Source organism: Amblyraja radiata, chromosome 28, assembly GCF_010909765.2.
Source record: "Amblyraja radiata isolate CabotCenter1 chromosome 28, sAmbRad1.1.pri, whole genome shotgun sequence".
NCBI lineage: Eukaryota > Metazoa > Chordata > Chondrichthyes > Rajiformes > Rajidae > Amblyraja > Amblyraja radiata.
Genome location: NC_045983.1, coordinates 139,281 through 163,244, shown reverse-complemented (window position 1 = coordinate 163,244; position 23,964 = coordinate 139,281). Strand labels below are relative to the sequence as shown.

The 23,964-nt window shown below is 45.3% G+C and overlaps 2 protein-coding genes across 5 annotated transcripts in view; one reads left to right on the top strand and one right to left on the bottom strand.

Moving 5' to 3' along the window:
• The window catches only part of LOC116988698 (DPY30 domain-containing protein 2-like), a 195,327-nt gene that overhangs the window by 126,106 nt on the left and 45,257 nt on the right, over positions 1-23,964 (bottom strand). The window lies entirely within an intron of this gene.
• LOC116988697 (arachidonate 15-lipoxygenase B-like) overlaps positions 1-23,964 on the top strand; it is a 328,224-nt gene that overhangs the window by 280,027 nt on the left and 24,233 nt on the right. The window contains exons 1-4 of one of the 2 annotated variants that reach the window (XM_033045542.1): positions 9,110-9,211; positions 15,547-15,669; positions 17,065-17,138; positions 19,024-19,196. In XM_033045542.1, coding sequence (XP_032901433.1) covers positions 9,186-9,211; positions 15,547-15,669; positions 17,065-17,138; positions 19,024-19,196 — 396 coding nt within the window. In that variant the 5' untranslated portion in view covers positions 9,110-9,185. Of the gene's footprint in view, positions 1-9,109; positions 9,212-15,546; positions 15,670-17,064; positions 17,139-19,023; positions 19,197-23,964 lie in introns of those variants that run through there. The other variant, XM_033045541.1, reaches the window with a different exon arrangement.

Sequence of the window (23,964 nt, the reverse complement as noted above, 5' to 3'; positions counted from 1 at the left end):
GAAGTACAGTAAATTACAATAATACACACCACATATGTCTTATTACATTTGTTGTACCACTTTGTTTTTCGAGCTTTAAAAAAGGTAAAAATAAAAGAAGTAAGGAAAGTGAGCAAGAGTCGTGAAGGTGCAAGAAAGTGTTGGGAAAAGAAAGCCCCTTAGAAAAGAAGTTAGAGAAGGAAGTAAAGAAAGGAAATAGACCCTAGAAAGAAAAGAAAAAAAAGGAAAAACAATCGCTCAAAAGGATATACCAACCGTGTTTTGTTTTGTTTTTAATTTTATACCCCCCGTTACCAGATCCTGGTACCATTTATATTTTAAATAACTATTGCACCTTATGCTTGTAATAGTTCCGTAAATGCAGACCACGACTTTTGGAAGTGGTCTGCTTTGCCTGCTAGGAGGAGTCTCATCTCTTCCAGGTGTAGTGTTTCGAACATGTTTGAAATCCACATTTTTATTGTTGGTATTGGAGCATTTTTCCAAAATTTGAGTATAAGCTTTTTTCCCCATTATTAGCCCGTAATTAAGTAAGTTCTTTTGAAACATGTTTAGTTCGGGGTTACCTTCCGATATTCCAAAAATGATCCATTCTACTTTTGGTACAAGTTTTATTTTAATTAATTTTGTGAAGATTTCAAATATTTCGTTCCAGAATTTTTGGATTTTTATACAAAAAACAAAAGAGTGCGCTATGGTAGTTTCTTGTGACTGACATTTATCACAAATGGGTGAGACATTGGGGAAAAGTTTATTTATTTTAGTTTTTGAATAATATAGTCTATGTAATGTTTTAATTTGAACTAGAGTATGTCGTACGTTGATCGAGCATTTATGCACATATAGTAAGTGTTTATCCCAGCTCTCTTTTAAAATTTTTATAGCTAGTTCTTGTTCCCAGTCTCTTAACCATATAACCATATAACAATTACAGCACGGAAACAGGCCATCTCGACCCTTCTAGTCCGTGCCGAACACATAATCTCCCCTAGTCCCATATACCTGCGCTCAGACCATAACCCTCCATTCCTTTCCCATCCATATAACTATCCAATTTATTTTTAAATGATAAAAACGAACCTGCCTCCACCACCTTCACTGGAAGCTCATTCCACACAGCTACCACTCTCTGAGTAAAGAAGTTCCCCCTCATGTTACCCCTAAACTTCAGTCCCTTAATTCTCAAGTCATGTCCCCTTGTTTGAAACTTCCCTACTCTCAGTGGGAAAAGCTTTTCCACATCAACTCTGTCTATCCCTCTCATCATTTTAAAAACCTCTATCAAGTCCCCCCTTAACCTTCTGCACTCCAAAGAATAAAGCCCTAACTTGTTCAACCTTTCTCTGTAACTTAGTTGCTGAAACCCAGGCAACATTCTAGTAAATCTCCTCTGTACTCTCTTTATTTTGTTGACATCCTTCCTATAATTAGGTGACCAAAATTGTACACCATACTCCAGAATTGGCCTCACCAATGCCTTGTACAATTTTAACATTACATCCCAACTTCTATACTCAATGCTCTGATTTATAAAGGCCAGCACACCAAAAGCTTTCTTTACCACCCTATCTACATGAGATTCCACTTTCAGGGAACTGTGCACAGTTATTCCCAGATCCCTCTGTTCACCTACATTCTTCAATTCCCTACCATTTACCATGTACGTCCTATTTTGATTTGTCCTGCCAACATGTAGCACCTCACACTTATCAGCACTAAACTCCATCTGCCATCTTTCAGCCCACTCTTCCAACTGGCATAAATCTCTCTGTAGACTTTGAAACTCTACTTCATTACCCGCAACCCCACCTATTTAGTATCATCTGCATACTTACTAATCCAATTTACCACACCATCGTCCAGATCATTGATGTACATGACAAACAACAGTGGACCCAACACAGATCCCTGTGGCACCCTACTCGTCACTGGCCTCCAACCTGACAAACAACCATCCACCATTACTCTCTGGCATCTCCCATTCAGCCACTGTTGAATCCATCTTGCTACTCCACCATTAATACCCAACCATTGAACCTTCTTAACCAACCTTCCATGAGGAACCTTGTCAAAGGACTTACTGAAGTCCATATACACAAAATCCACTGCTTTACCCTCATCAATTTCCCGAGTAACATCTTCAAAAAATTCAAGAAGATTAGTTAAACATGACCTTCCAGGCACAAATCCATGTTGACTGTTCCTAATCAGACCCTGTTTATCCAGATGCTTATATATATTATCTCTAAGTATTCTTTCCATTAATTTGCCCACCACTGACGTCAAACTAACAGGTCTATAATTGCTAGGTTTACTCTTAGACCCCTTTTTAAACAATGGAACAACATGCGCAGTACGCCAATCCTCCGGCACTATTCCCGTTTCTAATGACATTTGAAATATTTCTGCCATAGCCCCTGCTATTTCTACACTAACTTCCCTCAATGTCCTAGGGAATATCCTGTCCGGACCTGGAGACTTATCCACTTTTATATTTCTCAAAAGTGTCAGTACTTCCTCTTCTTTGATCCTCATAGTTTCCATAGCTACTCTACTTGTTTCCCTTACCTCACATAATTCAATATCCTTCTCCTTGGTTGTAAAGGAGCGATTACTGACACACTGTAAGCTTTACTGTGAGTTTAATATAGCACATGGCACACACGTCCCAGCACTGACTGCATCCAGCCTTCAGGCGTACTGGAACCTAGTGGGAGGAACAAAGGGAGGATACTACAGTTATACTAATATGATGGGGCGTGGTTAGTGGTGATGAGGTAACAACATTATAGGTTGCATGCATAACCCATCTACATTGGTGAATACCGAAGAAAAGAAACTGTTCAATATCTCCCCCATCTCTTTTGGCTCTGCAGATAGTTGGCCACTCTGACTCTCTAATGGACCAATTTTATCCCTCGTTATCCTTTTGCTATTAATATAGCGGTAGAAACCCTTCGGATTTACTTTTACCTTACTTGCCAAAGCAACCTCATATCTTCTTTTAGCTTTTCTAATTTCTTTCTTAAGATTCTTTTTACATTCTTTATACTCCTCAAGCACCTAATTTACTCCATGCTGCCTATAACTATTGTAGATCTCCCTCTTTTTCCGAACCAAGTGTCCAATTTCCCTTGAAAACCATGGCTCTTTACAATTTTTACGATTTCCTTTCAACCGAACAGGGACATAAAGTTTCTGTACTCTTAAAATTTCACCTTTAAATGTACTCCATTTCTCTTCCACATCTTTCCCATAAAACAAACTGTCCCAATTTACTCCTTTTAAATCCTTTCGCATCTCCTCAAAGTTAGCCTTTCTCCAATCAAAAATCTCAACCCTAGGTCCAGTTTTGTCCCTCTCCATAATTATATTGAAACTAATGGTATTGTGATCACTGGACCCGAACTGTTCCCCAACGCATACCTCTGCCACCTGACCCATCTCATTTCCTAACAGGAGGTCCAGTACCGCCCCTTCTCTAGTAGGTACTTCTATGTATTGTTGCAAAAAACTATCCTGCACACATTTTACAAACTCCAACCCATCCAGCCCATTTACAGAATGTGTTTCCCAGTCTATGTGTGGGAACTGTGGGAATGTGGGAATGTGTGTCTTCTAACACCATCGGTTGTAGGTATTTCTATATTTAAAATAATGTTGTATAAGTATGATATTAGATTTGCTGATTCAGCCTTTGTCTTCATGGCTTCATCCAATAAGTCTGGGGGCATATTATGATAGTCTTTTGTGTATTTTTTCAGATAGTCACGGATTTGAAGGTATTTAAAATATTGATTATTTTTCAAATTATATTTCAGTTGTAATTGTTGAAATGATAATAATTTTACTAATTCATACAAGTCTCCGAGTGTTTTGATTCCCATTCTTTCCCATTGTGTAAATGATTTATCTATAATTGAAGGTTTAAATGACGGGTTATTGACTATTGGCATTAAAAGAGATAGATTACTTAATTTTAGATTCTGTTTTATTTGTTTCCAAGTTCTAATTGTGCTATGTATCATTGGATTTTTATTATAATTTTTGTTATTCAGATTCATTGGTGAGAGGAGAGTCGCTCCTGTATTACACGGAGAGCAGTCCTCTCTCTCCATTACAATCCAGTCCACCTGCTGGGCAGAATTGTCCAGCAGGTGAATCATATTTTTACTGCCCAATTATAGTACATAAAGTTAGGGAGCGCTAGACCACCCATCTCTTTTGGCTTACTAAGGTGTGCTCTTTGTATTCTGTGGGATTTATAATCCCATATAAAATTTGTAATGTCTGAGTCTAGTTTTTTGAAAAACTTTTTTGGAAGATATATAGGTATTGATTGAAATAAATATAGGATTTGTGGTAAAAAAGATCATTTTTATAGCATTTATTCGACCTATTAAAGACATCAGGAACATTTTCCAGAATTTGATTAGATTATTTAGTTTCTTAAGTAAGGGGCTATAATTGGCATTAAACATAGCGTGATAATTTCTAGTGATTTCAATTCCTAAATATTTAAATTTTTCTGTGGCTATTTTAAAGGGGAATTTCAAGAGATGTGTTGAGTCTTTCGGTTTTATCGACATAATTTCACTTTTGTTCCAGTTTATTCTGTATCCTGAGAAAGATCCAAAGTCCTCAATTAGATGTAATATGTTTGGTATACTGATTTGGGGTTTTGTGATATACAGTAATACATCGTCTGCGTATAAGGATATTTTGTTATTTGAGTGTTTTGTATTATACCCGTGAATATCCGGGTGTGTTCTAATTTTTTCAGCTAAAGGTTCAATTACCAGAGCAAATAACAGCGGTGATAATGAACATCCTTGTCTATTGCCCCTTGATAATTGGAATTTCATAGATAGTATATTATTAGTTAATATTCTAGCCGTGGGTTTGTTATATAATAATTTTATCCATTCAATGAAGTTCTCTCCCATTTGAAATTTTTGCAATACTTTAATCATATAATCCCATGCTACTTGATCAAACGCTTTTTCTGCGTCCAATGAAATGATAGATAACTCTTGTTCTTGAGGTTTGTGAGAGTGCATTATGTTAAGCAGACGTCTCAGGTTATTAAATGAATGTCTCTTAGGTATCAATCCCGTTTGATCCTCATTTATTAATTTACTAACATATTGACAGTCTTCTAGCTAGTGTTTTCGCTAATATTTTTTGATCCGTATTTAACAAAGCAATTGCTCTATATGAGCCTGGTTCTTCTATATCTTTATCTTTTTTTAAGTATTAATGTGATCGTTGTTCTGCTAGTGTTTCAGGTAAGATTTTAAAACTTTAAAAGTGTATGTATACATTTTCTGTAGACGTGGTGTAACTATGTCGTAAAAACATTTATAAAATTCATTACTGAATCCGTCTGGTCCTGGTGTTTTTCCATTCTTAAGTGTGTTCCCAGTTCCTCTTGTTTCTTCAGTTCTAGTTTAGGAAGGTTACAATTGTCCAAAAATTCTGAAACTTTATTATTGTCTATTAGCGTTTTCGATGTGTATAAATTCTTGTAAAATTGAGCAAATCTTTTATTGATATCATTAGGTAGTGTTAATAATTCCCCTCTATCTGATTTAATCTTTAAAATTGCATGATCTTTTTCCCGTTTTTTCAGTTGGCGTGCCAAAAGTTTATGGGGTTTATCCCCAAATTCGAAATGTTCTTGTTTTGTAATTTGGAATAATCTTATAACATTCCCTGACAATAATTTATTTAGCTTAAATTTCAGTATTAAAATTTTATTATGTTTATCCATAGTTGGATCTTTAGCATTATCTATATCTAGTTGCCTGATTTGTTCTTCTAATTGTGTTTGTTCATTCTTATTCTTTTTGTTTTGAAAAGCTTCATACGAGATAATGACTCCTCTAATAACACATATATATATATGTATATATGTGTATGTATATATATATGCATATATATATGTATATATATATATGTGTATACATATACACACATATATATACATATATAAACATATACATATATATACATATATATATACACACACACATATATATATGTATATACATATATATACACATATACATATATATACATATACGTGTATATATATATATACATATATACACATATATATACATATATACACGTATATACATATATATATATATATATATACATATATACATATATATACATACGTATATATGTATATATGTGTATATATACGTATATGTATATATATATGTGTATATGTGTATATATATGTGTATACATATATATACACATATACATTTATATATATATACATATATATATACATATATATACACACATATATATATGCATATATATATATACACATATACATATATATACATATACGTATATATACATATATATACATATATACACATATACATACATACATATATACATATATATACATACATATATATACATATACGTATATATACATATATACACATATACATACATACATATATACATATATATACATACATATATATACATACATATACATATATATATATATATGTGTGTGTGTGTGTGTGTGTATATGTATGTATATGTATATATATATGTGACTTCCGGTTGTGCCATGCTGGACTAGCAGTCGCAACATTTAGCTCCGCTCCTGTGGAAACGCGATTTTTCGCGATAAAATCGGGTCTGGAAGTCGGGACCAATTCAAAAACTCACCGGAGTCCCGGGACGTCGCGCTGATGACGTTATCAGTAAGCGCTGCAATTTAAAACGGAGGAAAAAGCATTTTAAATGAAAAAAACGTCTCCAGCTTAGAGCCCTCAGAGAAACATTTCAAAACTGCTGAAAACGCAAAAAACTGAAGAACAGACCTCTGAGGTGGATTCTGGAATGGCTACAAGATCCAAGACTGAGATGGCTACTAAGGAGAAAAATGAAATGGAGGAAATAAAGAGCTCGGTAAGAGATTTGAGAAAGGATATTGAGGCTGGAAACTCAAAAATGTTCGAAAATATGGCAAACATTAATGCTGGTAATCAAAAAGTTATTGACTGCATTGGCATTATACAAAAACGAATTGAGGATGTGCATGAAGAGCTAATGGGGAGAATTAAGAAAGGTGAAGAAGAAACTGAGAAGAAGTTTGAGGCTGTGAATGTAATTGTTTCTTCACATGGAACCGAAATAAAAGACATGGAAACAGTGGTTGAACAAATGGCTGAAGATATGCAGGGAATGAAGCTAGAACTAGACAGCCTCAAGAGTCAACTGGCGAAAGTCTCAGATAAATGCCTTGATCTTGAAGTTCGCTCACAACGCCAAAAGCTACGAATATTGGGAGTAACAGAAGGGGCAGAGGGGAACAACGCTTGTGAGTTCACTGCCAACCTAATCAAACATGTACTCAATCTACCTGTGGAACCGGAAATTGAAGTGGCACATCGAATACCTAGATTTAAGCCAAGAGCACAAGCAGATCCAGCCCACCCACGACAGGTCATAGTCAAACTTCGGGACATTTCAGCACTTGAAGAGCTGATGAAACAAATCAAATATGGAGTGAAAATGACCTTTGGAAAAGACACTATCAAACTCCTTTGGGATTATCCCTTTGAGATCGTTCAAAAGAGAAAAAAGTTTGAACTGACAAGACAGATTCTCTATGGAGTTAAAGATGTTAGATGTGGCGTTTTTTATCCGGCCAGAATGCGCATTACTTTCAAGGGAAAAGAGAAAACTTTCACTAACTCGGACGCATCTTATAAATATGCCAAAGAGATTGTGGCAGACACAGAAGATTAACCACACCAACGGGATGATATGGACAGTTTCTTGCCTTTTATTATCTCACAGAGAACACCCGAAGACAAGGGAAGAAACAACACTCTCTAAAAGTATTTAACTATCAAAATGTTATAATTGGAGGAGACTTCAACTGTGCTTAGATAAATTAGACCATTCACTGGTCCAGGCAGCGGGAAATCATGGGTTCAGCCCCTGGCACGGGAGCACACGGTGTCCACAGGGACTTTGGAGGCCCCATGGGGGCTCGAGTGTGTCGTGGATATGAATGATAATATTGTCATTTTCATGGTTGATGCAAACTGCGCAAGCAGTACTTTGTAACCGTAATTATGCCATAAAAGCTCCTTAGATTCATACAATATGGAAACAGTTTCTTCAGCACAACTTGCTCATGCCATCTGACATGCCCCATCTACACTAGATCCACCTGCCTGCGTTTGGCCCATATCCTTTTAAACTTATCCATGTACCTGCCCAATTGTCCTTTAAATGTTTTGATAGTCCTTGCCTTAACCACTTTATCTGTGAGTTTGTTCCATACACTCAGCACCCTCTGTGTAAAACACGAGTCCCCCTCACTTTAAACCAATGGAATCCTCTATTTTTGGGTAAAAGACTGCATTCACCCTATCTATTTCCCTTATGATCTTATACACCTCTCTAAGATCACCCCACATCCTCCTGCACTCCAAGGAATAAAGCTGTGATTTCTTCAAAAAACTCAATCAGATTTGTGAGACATGCTCTCCCATGTTGGTTGGCATAGACAAATTGGGCTGAAGGGCCTGTTTCCATGCTGTGTGACTATTGCAGAAGAAATTGATGCAAGACATTGGCCAGTAAATCAGGTCACAGCTAATCATTCACCTCAGCGCATTTTCCTCGAGATTCCCATATCCCTCTGACCCTGTCAAGACCAGTCAAGAGAGTTTATTGTCCCAGAGAGGTCAATTAAATTCTTGCTTGCTGCAGCACAACAGAATATTGTAAGCAAAAATACAGAGCAGTTCAGTTCAATATACACATAAATAAGCAGATAAAGTGCAATAGGCTGTTACAGTTCAGAGTCTGTTCGTTGGCTGTTCCTGAACCTGGATGTAACAGATCTCTGCGTCCTGTACCTTCCGCCTGATGGTAGCGGAGAAATGAGTGCATGACCAGGATGATGTGGGTCCATGATGATGTTGGCTTCCTTTTTGATGCAGCGACTGCGATGTCTGTAAATCTCTCAGAGATATCTATCAGAGATAGGGCAAGGTTTTGCAAAGCTCGTGGTCTTGAAAAGAGAGTGACGTTTGGTGCTTGTCCTGATAATCTGTAACTGTTCTCCAGCCCGGAAAAGACATGAGTACAAATCTCCAATCTTGGAACAATACTGGAAGGATGAAATGCGGAAGAGGCAAGAGGAATATCAGTGAGTAGATGCTGTGCTGAATAACAAAGTGTTGATATAGTGGATGTGGAGAGGGTGTTTCCACTAGTGGTATAATCTAGGACAAGAGGCACAGCCTCAGATTATAAAGATGTACCTTTAGAATGGAGATGAGGAGGAAGAATTTCTTTAGCCAGAGGGTGGTGAATCTTTGGAATTCATTGTCATAGACAGCGGTGGAGCCCAAGACATTGGGTATTTTTAAAGCAGAGATTGACAGGTTCTTGATTAGTGCGGGGTGTTAATGGTTATGGGGAGAAGGCACGAGAATGGGGTTGAGAGGGAAATATAGATCAGCCATGATCGAATGACGGAGTAGACTCAACAGGCCGAATGGCCTAATTTTGCTCCTATGTCTTATGGCCTTATGGTGCCTGTCTGTCTTTTTAACCAAAAATAATTGATTTAATTACGATCACAATACAAAACAAAACCGTGGTAACCATGGTAACACACCCACCCCCATGCTACACACCCACCACCATTCTGGGGCAGGGGGTCAGTGTTGGAGCAGGGGTCAGTGTTGGGGCGGGGGTCAGTGTTGGGGCAGGGGGTCAGTGTTGGGGCAGAGGGTCAGTGTTGGGGCAGAGGGTCAGTGTTGGGGCAGAGGGTCAGTGTTGGGGCAGGGGGTCAGTGTTGGGGCAGGAGGTCATTGTTGGGGCAGGGGTCAGTGTTGGGGCAGGGGGTCAGTGTTGGGGCAGGAGGTCAGTGTTGGGACACGGGGTCAGTGTTGGGGCAGAGGATCAGTGTTGGGGCAGAGGATCAGTGTTGGGGCAGAGGATCAGTGTTGGGACATGGGGTCAGTGTTGGGGCAGGGGGTCAGTGTTGGGGCAGGGGGTCAGTGTTGGGGCAGGAGGTCAGTGTTGGGGCAGGGGGTCAGTGTTGGGGCAGGAGGTCAGTGTTGGGGCAGGAGGTCAGTGTTGGGGCAGGGGGTCAGTGTTGGGGCAGGGGGTCAGTGTTGGGGCAGGGGGTCAGTGTTGGGGCAGGGGGTCAGTGTTGGGGCAGGGGGTCAGTGTTGGGGCAGGGGGTCAGTGTTGGGGCAGGGGGTCAGTGTTGGGGCAGGGGGTCAGTGTTGGGGCAGGGGGTCAGTGTTGGGGCAGGGGGTCAGTGTTGGGGCAAGGGTCAGTGTTGGGGCAGGAGGTCAGTGTTGGGGCAGGGGGTCAGTGTTGGGGCAGGAGGTCAGTGTTGGGGCAGGGGGTCAGTGTTGGGGCAGGAGGTCAGTGTTGGGGCAGGGGGTCAGTGTTGGGGCAGGGGTCAGTGTTGGGGCAGAGGGTCAGTGTTGGGGCAGAGGGTAAGTGTTGGGGCAGAGGGTCAGTGTTGGGGCAGGGGTCAGTGTTGGGGCAGGGGTCAGTGTTGGGGCAGGGGTCAGTGTTGGGGCAGGGGTCAGTGTTGGGGCAGGGGGTCAGTGTTGGGGCAGGGGTCAGTGTTGGGGCAGGGGTTAGTGTTGGGGCAGGGGTCAGTGTTGGGGCAGGGGGTCAGTGTTGGGGCAAGGGTCAGTGTTGGGGCAAGGGTCAGTGTTGGGGCAGGGGGTCAGTGTTGGGGCAGGGGTCAGTGTTGGGGCAAGGGTCAGTGTTGGGGCAGGGGGTCAGTGTTGGGGCAGGGGGTCAGTGTTGGGGCAGGGGGGCCTGGAACGCTTTGCCAGGGGTAACGACATACAATAGCAGTGTTTAAGTGTCTTTTGTTTTTACCTTGTTTGGGATGTGTTTACCTTGTGTGGGACTAAAGATGGAAATTAGCTACTCGCTACAATCTTGCATATTACATGCAAATGTTTATTAATATGCACTGTCCCCAATAAAATCAATTCAATAATCAAATCAATTCAATAAGAGGCTTTTAGGCACAAAGAAGACCAGGGAATAGAGGGATATGGATCATGTGCAGGCAGATGAGATCAGTTTAACTTGGCATCATGTTCGGCATGGACATTGTGGGCCGAAGGGCCCATTCCTGTGCTGCTACATTTTCTACAGTGCATCAGAGATTTACTCTGTGTCTCGGCTAGGTTGTGTGATATGTCCATGTGACGCCCGGTACAAATGACAAATTGATTAATCTCTGATTTACTGATCACTTTCATGCGTGCTTAAGGTTCAAGGTTCAAGGTTCATCAATAAATTCTAACATATAAAAACCTTCCACAATAAATCTAAATAATAATGAGCCTATAAATAAATAGTAAAAAATATAAAAGCAGCATGGTTAAAAGACAGCAGAATAATAATGTCCATAGTTCCTCGGTGCTGCCCAGTTCCTCGTGCTGGCGAGAGCAGGAACAGGAAGATACGAGACCTGAATGTGTGGCTGAGGAATTGGTGCACAAGGCAGGGATTTAGACTCTTAGATCACTGGGATCTGTTTTGGAGTAAGGGGGAACTGTACAAAAGGGATGGATTGCATCTTAACAGGCGGGGGACCAGCATTCTGGCAGGCAGGTTTGCCACTGCTATACGGGTGGTTTTAAACTGAATAAGGGGGGTGGGGTGTCAAATGGGATAGTTGAGGATGCAGTTAAAGGGAAAGGGTTTCTTAAATGTGTGAGCGGAGAGACAGAGGGGTGTAAAATGAGGGTAGAAGCAATAGGTAGCAAGGTGAAAAGTAAAAGTGGCAGGCAGACAAATCCAGGGCAAAAATCAAAAAGGGCCACTAAAAACATGCCTGAAGGCCTTGTGTCTCAATGCAAGGAGCATTCGTAATAAGGTGGATGAGTTGAATGTGCAGATAGCTATTAATGACTATGATATAGTTGGGATCACGGAAACATGGCTCCAGGGTCAAATGAGATTGAGGAACTGAGTGAAATCCAGGTTAGCCGGGAAGTGGTGTTCGGTAAATTTAATGGATTAAAGGCCGATAAATCCCTAAGGACGTAGCCCCAGAAATAGTGGATGCATTAGTGATAATTTTTCAAAACTCTTTAGATTCTGGAGTAGTTCCTGAGGATTGGAGGGTAGCGAATGTAACCCCACTTTTTAAAAAGGGAGGGAGAAAGGAAACGGGGAATTACAGACCAGTTAGTCTAACATCGGTAGTGGGGAAACTGCTAGAATCAGTTATTAAAGATGGGATAGCAGCACATTTGGAAAGTGGTGAAATCATTGGACAAAATCAGCATGGATTTATGAAAGGTAAATCATCAGCAAAGAGTAAGAGTAAACGGGTCCTTTTCACAATGGCAGGCAATGACTAGTACAATACAACAATACAATACAATTCAATTTATTGTCATTTGGACCCCTTGAGGTCCAAACGAAATGGCGTTTCTGCAGCCATACATTACAAACAAATAGACCCAAGACACAACATAATTTACATAAACATCCATCACATTGCTGTGATGGAAGGCCAAAAAAACTTATCTCTCCACTGCACTCTCCCCCCCAATGTCAGAGTCAAAGTCAAAGCCCACGGCGGGCGATGGCGAATTGTCCCGCGGCCATTAAAGCCACGCCGGGTGATGCAAGGTCGCGCACCGGGTTCTAGATGTTAGAGCCCCCGGCGTGCGCTCGCAGTCCCGCAGCCATTCCAAGCCGCGCGGGGCGGTGCTGTAAGGCCCCGCTCCAGGAGCTCTTCAACCCCGCAACTCGGGCGGGAGAAGTCGCCGCTGCGGAAGCCCCAAAAAGCGGACTCCCTCCAGGGACCCGCGGGCTCCCGGTGCCGCCGTCCGCCAGACCGGCAGTTGCAGCCACCGAATCTCCGTGGGTCGGGCCGCAGCAGCGTCCACCACAGCTCCACCCGCTCTGGACTCGGCTAGTGGGGTACCGCAAGGCTCAGTGCTGGGACCCCAGCTATTTACAATATATATTAATGATTTGGACGAGGGAATTGAATGCAACATCTCCAAGTTTGCGGATGACACGAAGCTGGGGGGCAGTTTTAGCTGTGAGGAGGATGCTAGGAGGCTGCAAGGTGACTTGGATAGGCTAGGTGAGTTGGCAAATGCATGGCAGATGCAGTATAATGTGGATAAATGTGAGGTTATCCACTTTGGTGGCAAAACAGGAAAGTAGACTGTTATCTGAATGGTGGCCGATTAGGAAAAGGGGAGATGCAACGAGACCTGGGTGTCATGGTACACCAGTCATTTAAAGTAGGCATGCAGATGCAGCAGGCAGTGAAGAAAGCAAATGGTATGTTAGCATTCATACCAAAAGTATTTAAGTATAGGTGCAGGGAGTTTCTACTGCAGTTGTACAGGGTCTTGGTGAGACCACACCTGGAGTATTGCGTGCAGTTTTGGTCTCCTAATCTGAGGAAAAACATTCTTGCCAAAGAGGGAGTACAGAGAAGGTTCACCAGACTGATTCCTAGGATGTCAGGACTTTCATATGAAGAAAGAATGGATAGACTCGGTTTGTACTCGCTAGAATTCAGAAGATTGAGGGGGGATCTTATAAAAACGTACAAAATTCTTAAGGGGTTGGACAGGCTAAATGCAGGAAGATTGTTCCCGATGTTGGAGAGGTCCAGAACAAGGGGTCACAGTTTAAGGAAAAGGGGGAAATCTTTTAGGACCGAGATGAGAAAAACTTTTTTCACACAGAGTGGTGAATCTCTGGAATTCTCTGCCACAGGCCAGTTCATTGGCTATATTTAAGATAGAGTTAGATGTGGCTCTTCTGGCTAAAGGGATCAGGGGGTATGGAGAGAGGGCAGGTCCAGGATACTGAGTTGGATGATCAGCCATGATCATATTGAATGGCGGTGCAGGCTCAAAGGGCCGAATGGCCTACTCCTGCACCTATTTTCTATGTTTCTATAGCAGCAGCAGTAGCGGCAGACAGTTCACTGAGGCAGTGAGAGTTCAGTCAGTGAGGTATGGAGTTTTAAATTCTCACGGCCTCGGGGAAGAAGCTGGCTTTTAGCCTTGTTGTCCTGGCCTTTATGCTGCGCAGCCTTCTCCCTGAGGGGAGGGGGGCAAAGAGTACATTTACTGGGTGGGTGGGGTCCTTCATAATGTTTGATGCTCTGCTCTTGCACCTGCTGATGTAAATGTCCTCAATGGCAGGGAGGCAGTTAGTTGTGATGTTTTGGACATATTTGACCACCCTCCGCAATGCATCATTAATTTTTAATGATGCTGACGTGTTGCAGGTCCAGGTGGGGCCGTTAGAAATGTGCACCCCCAGATATTTAAAACTGGACCTCATCTCCACAGCTTCTCCTCCGATGTAGAGGGGAGGGGGGTGTAGCTGTCTTTCCTGAAGTCCACAATCTCCTCCTTTGTCTTCCCCACGTTGATGTAGAGGCTGTTTGCTTTACACCAGGCTTCAAGTTCTCCCACCTCCTGTCTGTAGCCCGACTCGTCATTGTGGGACATTAATCCCACCACGGCCGTGTCATCTGCAAATTTCACAATATGACTGTTCGGGTGTTTGGCTGAACAGTCATAAGTGAGAAGAGTGTACAGCAGGGGGCTCAGGACACATCCCTGTGGGGAGCCGGTGTTGAGGGTAATGGGGGGGGGTGAGACACCGTAGATTTTAACAGGCTGTGGCCTGTTGGTCAGGAAGTCTAGTACCCAGTTCCACATGGATGGTTTAAGTCCAAGCAGCAGCAGTTTGTTGACTAAAGTCTGTGGAATAATGGTATTGAAGGCAGAACTAAAGTCCAAGAAGAGCAATCTGCATATGAACTCCTGTTCTCCAGATAAGTGGGGGCTAAGTGAATGACGGATGAGATTGCATCAGATGTAGACCGGTTTTTCCTGTAGGCGTACTGATGAGTGTCCACATTGATGTTAATGCTGTCTTTTATGTGGACCATAACCAGCCTTTCGAAGCATTTTGTGATTATCGGGGTGAGAGCCACCTCACTCAAGCCTGACACCACTGACTTTTTTGGCACAGGGATGCTGGTGGCGGTCTTGAGACATGTCGGAACCACAGCTTGGGAGAGGGAGGTGTTATAGATGTCAGTCAGTACCCCAGTGAGATAGTGAGCGCAGTCTCTCAGAACCCGTCCCGGGATGTTATCCGGGCCTGCTGCTTTGCGGGGGTTGACTCTCATCAGGGACCTCCTCACATCCTCAGCAGTCACCCTGAGAGGCTGCTCACCTGGTGGAAGTGTGAACCTGCAACTGGGGGAGGTGATGGACGCCTCAAAGCGAGCATAAAAAGTGTTCGGGACATCAGGAAGAGATGGGTCCCTGGGGCATGCAGCATCTCTTTGGTGTGCCCTGTGATGGCCTTGATGCCCTTCCACATGCTCTGGGGGTGATTGGTGGAGAAATGACCTTGGATTTTGAGAGCCTAGTTGGCTTTTGTTCTCTTAATCCCAGCGTCCAGCTTCCTCTCATGTCTCGTCTCATGTTTCAGGTGGGCTGTTTATGCACCAGGTGTTCCCAAAAAAATCCAATATGATAAAGCCAAGGACTTGCCGAGAGATGCCAAGATCCCACTTGAAAGACCAATGGGCATTTTCCTCTCCATTAAGGAGGCGTAAGTATGGACACAGCATGGGGCGATGCTCAAAATGGGTCCGGTTGGGGTTCCTGGAGTTTGTACGGAGAGTCCCGACCCAGAACGTCACCCATTCCTGTTGTGCTCGGTGCTGGCACTAAATCATCCTTCAGTCTGCAGCCCATTGCCCGCCACGTCATGTTCATGTCAGTGGTATCACCGGGCCACTGCCTTCAGCCCACATGTGACCTCTCTGTCCACTGAGAGCCCGGCTTCTGACCTGCACCCTGGCTTTAACCCAGATTTTGTTTAGTTTATACTGCACGGAAACAGGCCCTTCGGTCCATCGAGCCCATGGTGGCACAGTGGTAGAGTTGCTGTAAACCCGGGTTCGATCCCTGATTACGGGTGCTGTCTGTACAGCGTTTGTACGTTCTCCCCCGTGACCTGCGTGGGTTTTCTCCGAGCACTCCACACTCCAATGACGTACAGGTCTGTAGGTACAATGGCTTGGTTAATGTAAACATTGTCCCTAGTGGGGACAATGTGTTGATGTGTGGGGATCGCTGAATCCCACGCATTAACACTACCCTACACACACTATGGACAATTTACAAGCCATTTAAACTACAAACCGGTACTCCTTTGGATTGTGGGAGAAAACGCATGCTGGTCACGGGGAGAACGTACAAAGTCCGTACAGACAGCACCTGTAGTTAGGAGCGAAACCAGATCTCTGGCACTAAGTGCAACGCAGCAACTCTCCCGCTATGCCACAGTTTCATGCCCTCCAATCTGTGACCAGATGCGGCGCCTGAAACTTGCACCCTGCCTCTACTTCCTGCTGCCCACACATGCCCACCCCACAGGAGTGTGCCCATGCCACACCACCACTCCATGCTGCCCACGCTTCCATGCGTGGGTTCCCTGGTGTCTGCGCCTCCCCTCCCTACCTCTTCCCTCCCCCACCCCTCCCCTCCCCTCCTCTCCCCTCCCCTCCCCTCCCCTCCCCTCCTCTCCCCCTCCCCTCCCCTCCCCACCCCTCCCCTCCCCTCACCCCATGCCACTCATCCCCTCCCCACCCCTCCCCTCCCCTCCCCACCCCACCTCTCCCCTCCCCACCCCTCACCTCACCACCCCTCACCTCACCACCCCTCCCCTCACCACCCCTCACCCTACGCCACCACTCCCCAACCCCTCTCCTCCCCACCCCTCCCCTCAGCACCCCTCCCCTCCCCTCACCCCACCCCACCACTCCCCTCCCCACGTCTCCCCACCCTCTGAGGGTGTTACCCCACGCTGCAAGCTCCAGCTGTTCCCAGCTGTGGTCTGCAGTTGGGTCGACCAAAACATCTGGATGGCTGTGAAACAAACACCTGACATCGGCAGTCCTTCATGTCTGGCTGAACCTGTTCCTTCTGTCTGTTTCTGCAGCATTTCACAACTGGGTCTGGGTGAAGAGAAACATTCTCAGGTTTGCCTATATGTCTGCATTGGGTCAGTCAAAGGTACGTTTTACTCCAGAGTCGGTGTTCCAGTGTCTCGGCTGCCCATACCTCTCTTCTCCGAGCACAGTCTTGGATGTATCTCCAGAATGTAGATGAGGAGGTATTTCTTTAGCCAGATGATGGTGAATCTGTGGAATTCATTGCCGCAGACGGCTGTGGAGGCCAAGTCATTGGGTATTTTTAAAGCAGAGAATAATAGGTTCGTGAATAGTAAGGGTGCAAAGGTTATGGGGAAAAGACAGGAGAACTGGGTTGAGAGGGAAAATTAGATCAGCACGATTGAATGTTGGAGTAGGCTCAATGGGCCGAATGGCCTAATTCTACTCCTATGCCTATGGTCTTATGGACTTGTAGGGGATATGGACTTTTTAATGTGGGGGGTAGGTCTCAACTTTATTTCTAGGTCCCTACCTGGTCGCTGTGGCAGCTTTTTCTCCGGGCTGCCCGTCGACACGTCCTCGTGGCCTACCTGCGGGCTTGGAGCGCCGTTTCCTGGCGGGGACCGCCCACCACCTCAGCCTCGGTGGCGGCACAGCGCTGGAGCACTATCGCGGAGCGGAGTGGAGCGGGCGATGCCTTGCCTGGGTCGCCGCGTGGAGCGACACGCTGGAGCTCTGGTGAGCTGGACCGCCGAGAGCAACATCTCCGGGCTGCGGGTCTGCGGAGCGGAGAGGCGGCGCCGACTTTAACATCGGGAGCCTGGGAGCTCCAAACCGGCGCGGCCTTGTCGGCTTCGGAAGCCGCGGTCTCCAGCTAGAAAGCGGCCGTTCCAGGTGGCCCAGCCGCCGAGAGGACTCTCCCGACGCCGGGGCAAGACCACCCGGTGAGAATGGCCAGGAACATCGGGCCTCCGTAGAGGCAATTGCGGTGGCCTCAATAGGCCTGACTTTGGGGTGAACTTGGGGTGGGGACTGGACATTGTGCCTTCCCCCACAGTGGTATCCATTGTGGGGGGATGATTTTTTTGTCTAATGTAATCCTGTAAGTCTGTGTCCAAGATGGCTGCCGTGAAGGGAGAGTGAACGCTGGCGCGCTTTGGCTGCCGCTGCTCTCTCTTCACACTGTGTTTTTGATTTTCATGTTTTTGGACTGAATTCTGTTTTTAATTTGTGTCTCTGTGATGTCTTTATTACTTATTCTATTCTGATTATATGTTTTTATTTCTATGAATCTATGTAAGGTGTCCTTGAGATGTCTGAAAGGCGCCCATTAAATAAAATTTATTATTATTATTATTATTAACATCCCAAGGTTTCACTGTCTCTGGTACAGAACTGTCACCACCCACATTGTCATTAACCACTGTGTGTAGGGAGCTTCCTGCAGTGAGTTGTCGGTAGTGGGCAGGGCTGTGATGGCCTTCTCTATAATGCCCAACACTGGTGCCAAGAGGACAAGGACCAACCCAGGCTGGGCATGGCTTCAACACTGCTGGAAACTCTGCGCCATGGGGTTAATACAATAAATCTTACTACCCCACGTTGATGAAGTTGTGTGGCACAGTGGCGCAACTGGTAGAGTTGCTCCTTTATAGTGCCAGAAACCTGGGTTCGATACAGACCTCGGGTGCTGTCTGTGTGAGTGGAGTTTGCATGTCCACCTTGGGACCTTGAGGGTTTCCTCTGGGTGTTCTGGTTTCCACCCACACTCATGGTGATGTGCGAGTTGGTAGGTGAATTGTCTTTTGTGCCAATTGTCCCGAGTGTGTAGGGAATGGAAGAGAAAGTGGGATAATATAGAACTGGTGTGAAGGTGATTGATGGTCGGTGTGGACTTGGTGGGCTGCAGGATCTGTTTCCATACTGTATCTGTGAACTAAACTAGAACGAATGTCCATTCTTCCAATGTGGGATGAGATGAACATGTGTCTATTTTGTTTTCTCAGACTATGTGATGGAACATTGGCATGAAGACGGGTTCTTTGGTTATCAGTTCCTGAACGGATCGAACCCCGTACTCATCGAACAGTGTAAAGAGATTCCAGAAAAGTTCCCCGTTACAGAGCAAATGGTCGGCCCCTTTCTTGGGCCAATTACCAGTCTACAGCAGGAAGTCAAGGTCAGTCACAACACGGCTCCGAACATCAGCGTGTACTTGGAGTACAACAATTGTTCCAGAGAAAACAATCCTCGTCTATCCAACATCAACCTCTGAACCCCTCTAATCCCGGAAACATTCCAGTAAACCCCCTCTGCACCCTCTCCAAAGCCTCCACATCTTTCCGGTAATGGGGTGACCAGAATTGCACGCACTACTCCAAATGTCTTCTCTGAATAGATATCCTCTCTGAAGAAACCAGTTCTGAATCCATATGACCAAGTCATGCCTCTCATAATTGTAGATACTTCTATCAAGTCTCCCCTCAACCTCTGATGTTCCAGAGAAAACAATCCAAGTCAATCCAACCTCTCCCTGCAGCTGTAGCCCTCCAATCCAGGCAAGCCACCAATATTGCAACCAGCCCTTGAAGGACACAAGGACTGAGCCAGCTTTGTGTCTGCAGCCTGAGGTTGCCAATGCCCCTGTTTTAATAGTAAGATTAAACGAGAACTTACCAGTTTGAAGTTTGATCTTGATTTTATGAGGAGTTACGATGAGCGATTACGTGAAGGGCCGTCCGTCCGCATGCGCGTCAATCTTCAAAGCAGCAGTGTAAAATCACAGATAAGAGAAAATGACCTGAGAATAGTAAGATTTTGAATAACTGGAACTACCAGATGACCTTGATAATATGAGGGAAGGTGTGGTGGGCACGTAATCGCTCATCGTAACTGGTAAGTTCTCGTTTAATCTTACTATTTTACTTCGGAGTCCAGGCCGGTACGAAGCTTTCCAAAAAGGGGGGTGGCATGACAGGATTACAAAAAGTTTAATGTGAAATAGTGTGTGCGCTGCGCACATCATGAGTGTGCAGCGTGAAGTCCCTCGATGCCAGGGTCCAGGGCCCGCTTAAGGACCCTGGAAGCTCTGGTGTTTTAGATGCTCTCTGATGCCTTCTGAGCCTTATTTTGGAGCATTTTTGCACCAAATTTATAACCAATATTTCAGAAATTAACAGGAATCTGATAGGTAGCATTTTCACACAAAGGGTGTATGGAACGAGCTGCCAGAGGAGATAGTTAAGGCTGGGACCATCCTAATGTTTAAGATACATTTGGACACGTACATGGATAGGATGTTTAGATGGATATGGGCTAGTGAGTGGGACTAGTTTAGATGGGACATGTTGGTCGGTGTTGGCAAGTTGGGCTGAAGGGCCTGTTTCCACACTGCATCATTCTATGACTAAAAGTTAAGAAGAAAAATGAATGTAGATAAGTAGAGCAGATTTGACAGAGGAGTGAAATGTAAAGGCAGAGAGAGGTTTATGGGTGGAAAGGAACATAGGAAAGGAGGGGAGAGAGTTGGATTGGGCAGATGGGTGAAGGGAAAATAAACACAAAGTGCTGGAGTAACTCAGTGGGTCAGGCAGTATCTGTGGAGAATATGAATAGGCGACGTTTCACAGAGTGCTGGAGTAACTCAGCGGGTCAGGCAGCATCTCTGCAGACCATGGATAGGTGACATGTCACAGTGTGCTGGAGTAACTCAGTGAGTCAGGCAGCATCTCTGGAGATTATATTTCGGGTCAAGACCGTTCTTCAGTAATATTCATGATGTGGCACGCATAGACATTCCTGAATGTTACCCAAACCATGGTGAGCTACTTTGTTACGGTGCTTGCCCTCTCCTATAATGTCTCTGCTGCCTTGGGTGATGCAGGACAGGACACGAGCTTTGGGACACGGTGTGAAGCTGTTGCAGTCTGTCCCAGCCTGGTAAAAACCTGGGTGGAGTGGATGTGGAGAGGATGTTTCCACTAGTGGGAGAGTCTAGGACCAGTGGCCACAGCCTCGGAATTAAAAGACATTCCTTTAGGAAGGAGATGGGCAGGAATTTCTTAAGTCAGAGGGTGGTGAACTGTGGAATTCATTGCCACAGACAGCTGTGGAGGTCAAGTCAATGGACATTTTTCAGGAGGAGATTGATAGATTCTTGATTGATACGGGTGTCAGAGGTAATGGGGAGAAGGCAGGAGAATGTGTTTGAGAGGGAAAGATAGATAGAGTCATAGAGTGATAGTGTGGAAACAGGCCCTTCGGCCCAGCATGTCCCATCTGCACTAGTCCCACCTGCCCACGTTTGATCCATATCCCTCCAAACCTGTCCTATCCATGTACCTGTCGAACTGTTCCTTAAATGTTGCGATAGTCCCCGCCTCAACTACCTCCTCTGGCAGCTTGTTCCATACACCTACCACCCTTTGTGTGAAAAACATACCCCTCAGATTCCTATTAAATCTTTTGCCGTTCACCTTAAACCTATGTCCTCTGCGCCACGATTCACCTACTCTGGGCAAAAGACTCAACCATATCTATTCAAATCATGATTTTATACACCTCTATTAGATCATCCCTCATCCTCCTGTGCTCCATGAAATAGAGTCCCAGCCTACTCAACCTCTCCCTATAGCTCTGGCCCTCTAGTGCTGGCAACATCCTTGTAAATCTTCACTGTACCCTTTCCAGTTTGATGACATCTTTCCTATAACATGGTGCCCAGAACTGAATACAATACTCGGAATGCGGCCTCACCACCTTCTTATGCAACTGCAACATGACCTCCCAACCTCCATACTCAGCCTGACCCGCTGAGTTACTCCAGCACTCTGTGAAACGTCAAAGTACAGGGCAAGATTAGCAAGATTAGTTTGCTGATGATACAGAAGTGATTGGTTTTGCAGATAGTGAAGATCGTTGTGAAAGATTGCAGCAGGATCTGGATCAATTAACCAGGTGGGCAGAGGAATGGTTGATGGTTGCATGGTTCCTTGAAGGTCCTGTCGCAGGTATATCAGGTGGTCAAAACATGTTTTGGCACTTTGGCCTTCATCAGTCAGAGTATTGAGTATAGAAGTTGGAAGGTCATGTTGCTGTTGTATAAGACGTTGGTGAGACCGCATTTAGAATATTGTGTTCAGTTCTGGGCACCATGTTATAGGAAAGATGTCAAATTGAAAAAAGTACAGAGATCCCCATCCTGGATCAGTCCAATCAGGGTTGTGTCGTCCGCAAATCTGAGAAGCTTGACAGAGGTGTCTGTGGAGGTGCAGTCATTGGTGTGGCGAGAGTAGAGGAGAGGGGAGAGTACGCATCTTGCAGTGCTCCTATGCTAAGCGTTTGCGGGATCGAGATATGCTTTCCCATCTCATATACTGCTTCCTGTCAGTCAGAAAGCTGGTGATCCACCGACAGAAGGGTTCAGGCACAGTCAACTCAGAAAGTTTGGAGCGTAGTAGCTCTGGCACAATGGTGTTGAATGCAGAGCTAAAATCAAAACAAAATCCTCACATAGGTCCCCTGGCGGTCTAGGTGCTGGAGGATGAAGTGTAGGCCCAGATTGACTGCGTCATCCACAGATCTATTGGCCCAATATGCAAAATGCAGAGGATCCAGCAGAGGGATTGTGATATTTTTTCAGCTTGGCCAGCACAAGCCTTTCAACTGTCTCCATGACTACAGAGGTCAGTGTGACAAGCTTGTAGTCGTGAAGACCCGTAATCCTTACCTTTTTGGGTACAGGGACAATAGTGGAGACTTTGAAGCGGGCAGGGACAGTGCATCTTTGCAGGAACTGGTTAAAAAATGAGTAATTGGGTGTGAAGTGGTGGGGGTGGGAAAGGGTCCACTCTTTTCATTACTGGAGTCTTGCCTTAAGTAGGTGTAAGGTGGTGAATGGGAAGGAGAGGGTGCAGGGTCCATTCTTTGCAGACTGGGGTCTGGCTGTTTGTGGGTGAGGGGGTACCAGGGTTACATTTCTGATTTTCAAACCTGCAGTAAAACTCTTTCAGGTAGTTCGTCAGCTGACGATTGTCCAAAGAGCGGGTGGCTTTCCTCTTATAGCTGGTGATTTCTTGCATGCCCTTCCAAACTGATGAAGAGTCACTAGCTGAGAACTTGCTCCTCAACTTCTCAGAGTACCTTTCCTTGGCAGGGCCGATTCCTCTTCTCAGCTCTTTATCGATTAGGTTATCTTTTAACTATTTAACGATTAGGCTATCGGCTTGACGCCTCTTTCTGGCGTGGGGGAGGAAGATGAAGGTGGCATGGGCCCAGCGGGGGTGGTGTGGGCCCAGTGGGGATCAGTAGGGGTGGCGTGGGCCCAGTGGAGGCCAGCCCGGGTGGGTTGGGCCCAGTGGGGGTCAGCGTGGGTGGTGTGGGCCCAGTGGGGGTAGCATGGGCCCAGTGGGGGTGGCTTGGGCCCAGCGCAGGTGGCGTGGATCCAGCGGGGGTCAGCGGGGTGGGTTGGGCCCAGCGGGGGTGGCGTGGGCCCAGCGGGGGTGGCGTGAGCCCAGCGGGGGTGGCGTGAGCCCAGCGGGGGTGGCGTGAGCCCAGCGGGGGTGGCGTGAGCCCAGCGGGGGTGGCGTGGGCCCAGCGGGGGTGGCATGGGGGAAAGATGGCTTGGGTCCCGGCAGCGGGGGAAGGCGAGGGGAGCGGGCCCCGGCCACAGCGGTGTCTGGTTTTGGGGTTACAGCCGCTGGGTTCAAATTCAACCACGGGAGGACGGTCTCCTGCGGGGGAAAAGGTGGGTGCCGTCGCACCCAACGCACCCCCCCCCTTCGGACAGCCATGTAGTCACATGAGTGACTACGTGAAGCTTTTAAAGCTCTGATTTCACGCCGGTTACGAATCCAGGCATCACACACTGAATGGATTGACCATGGATGAGTTAGATCCTTAAAGCATTCAGACATGACATAGTTAGGTAATAATACTGATGCTTTAAT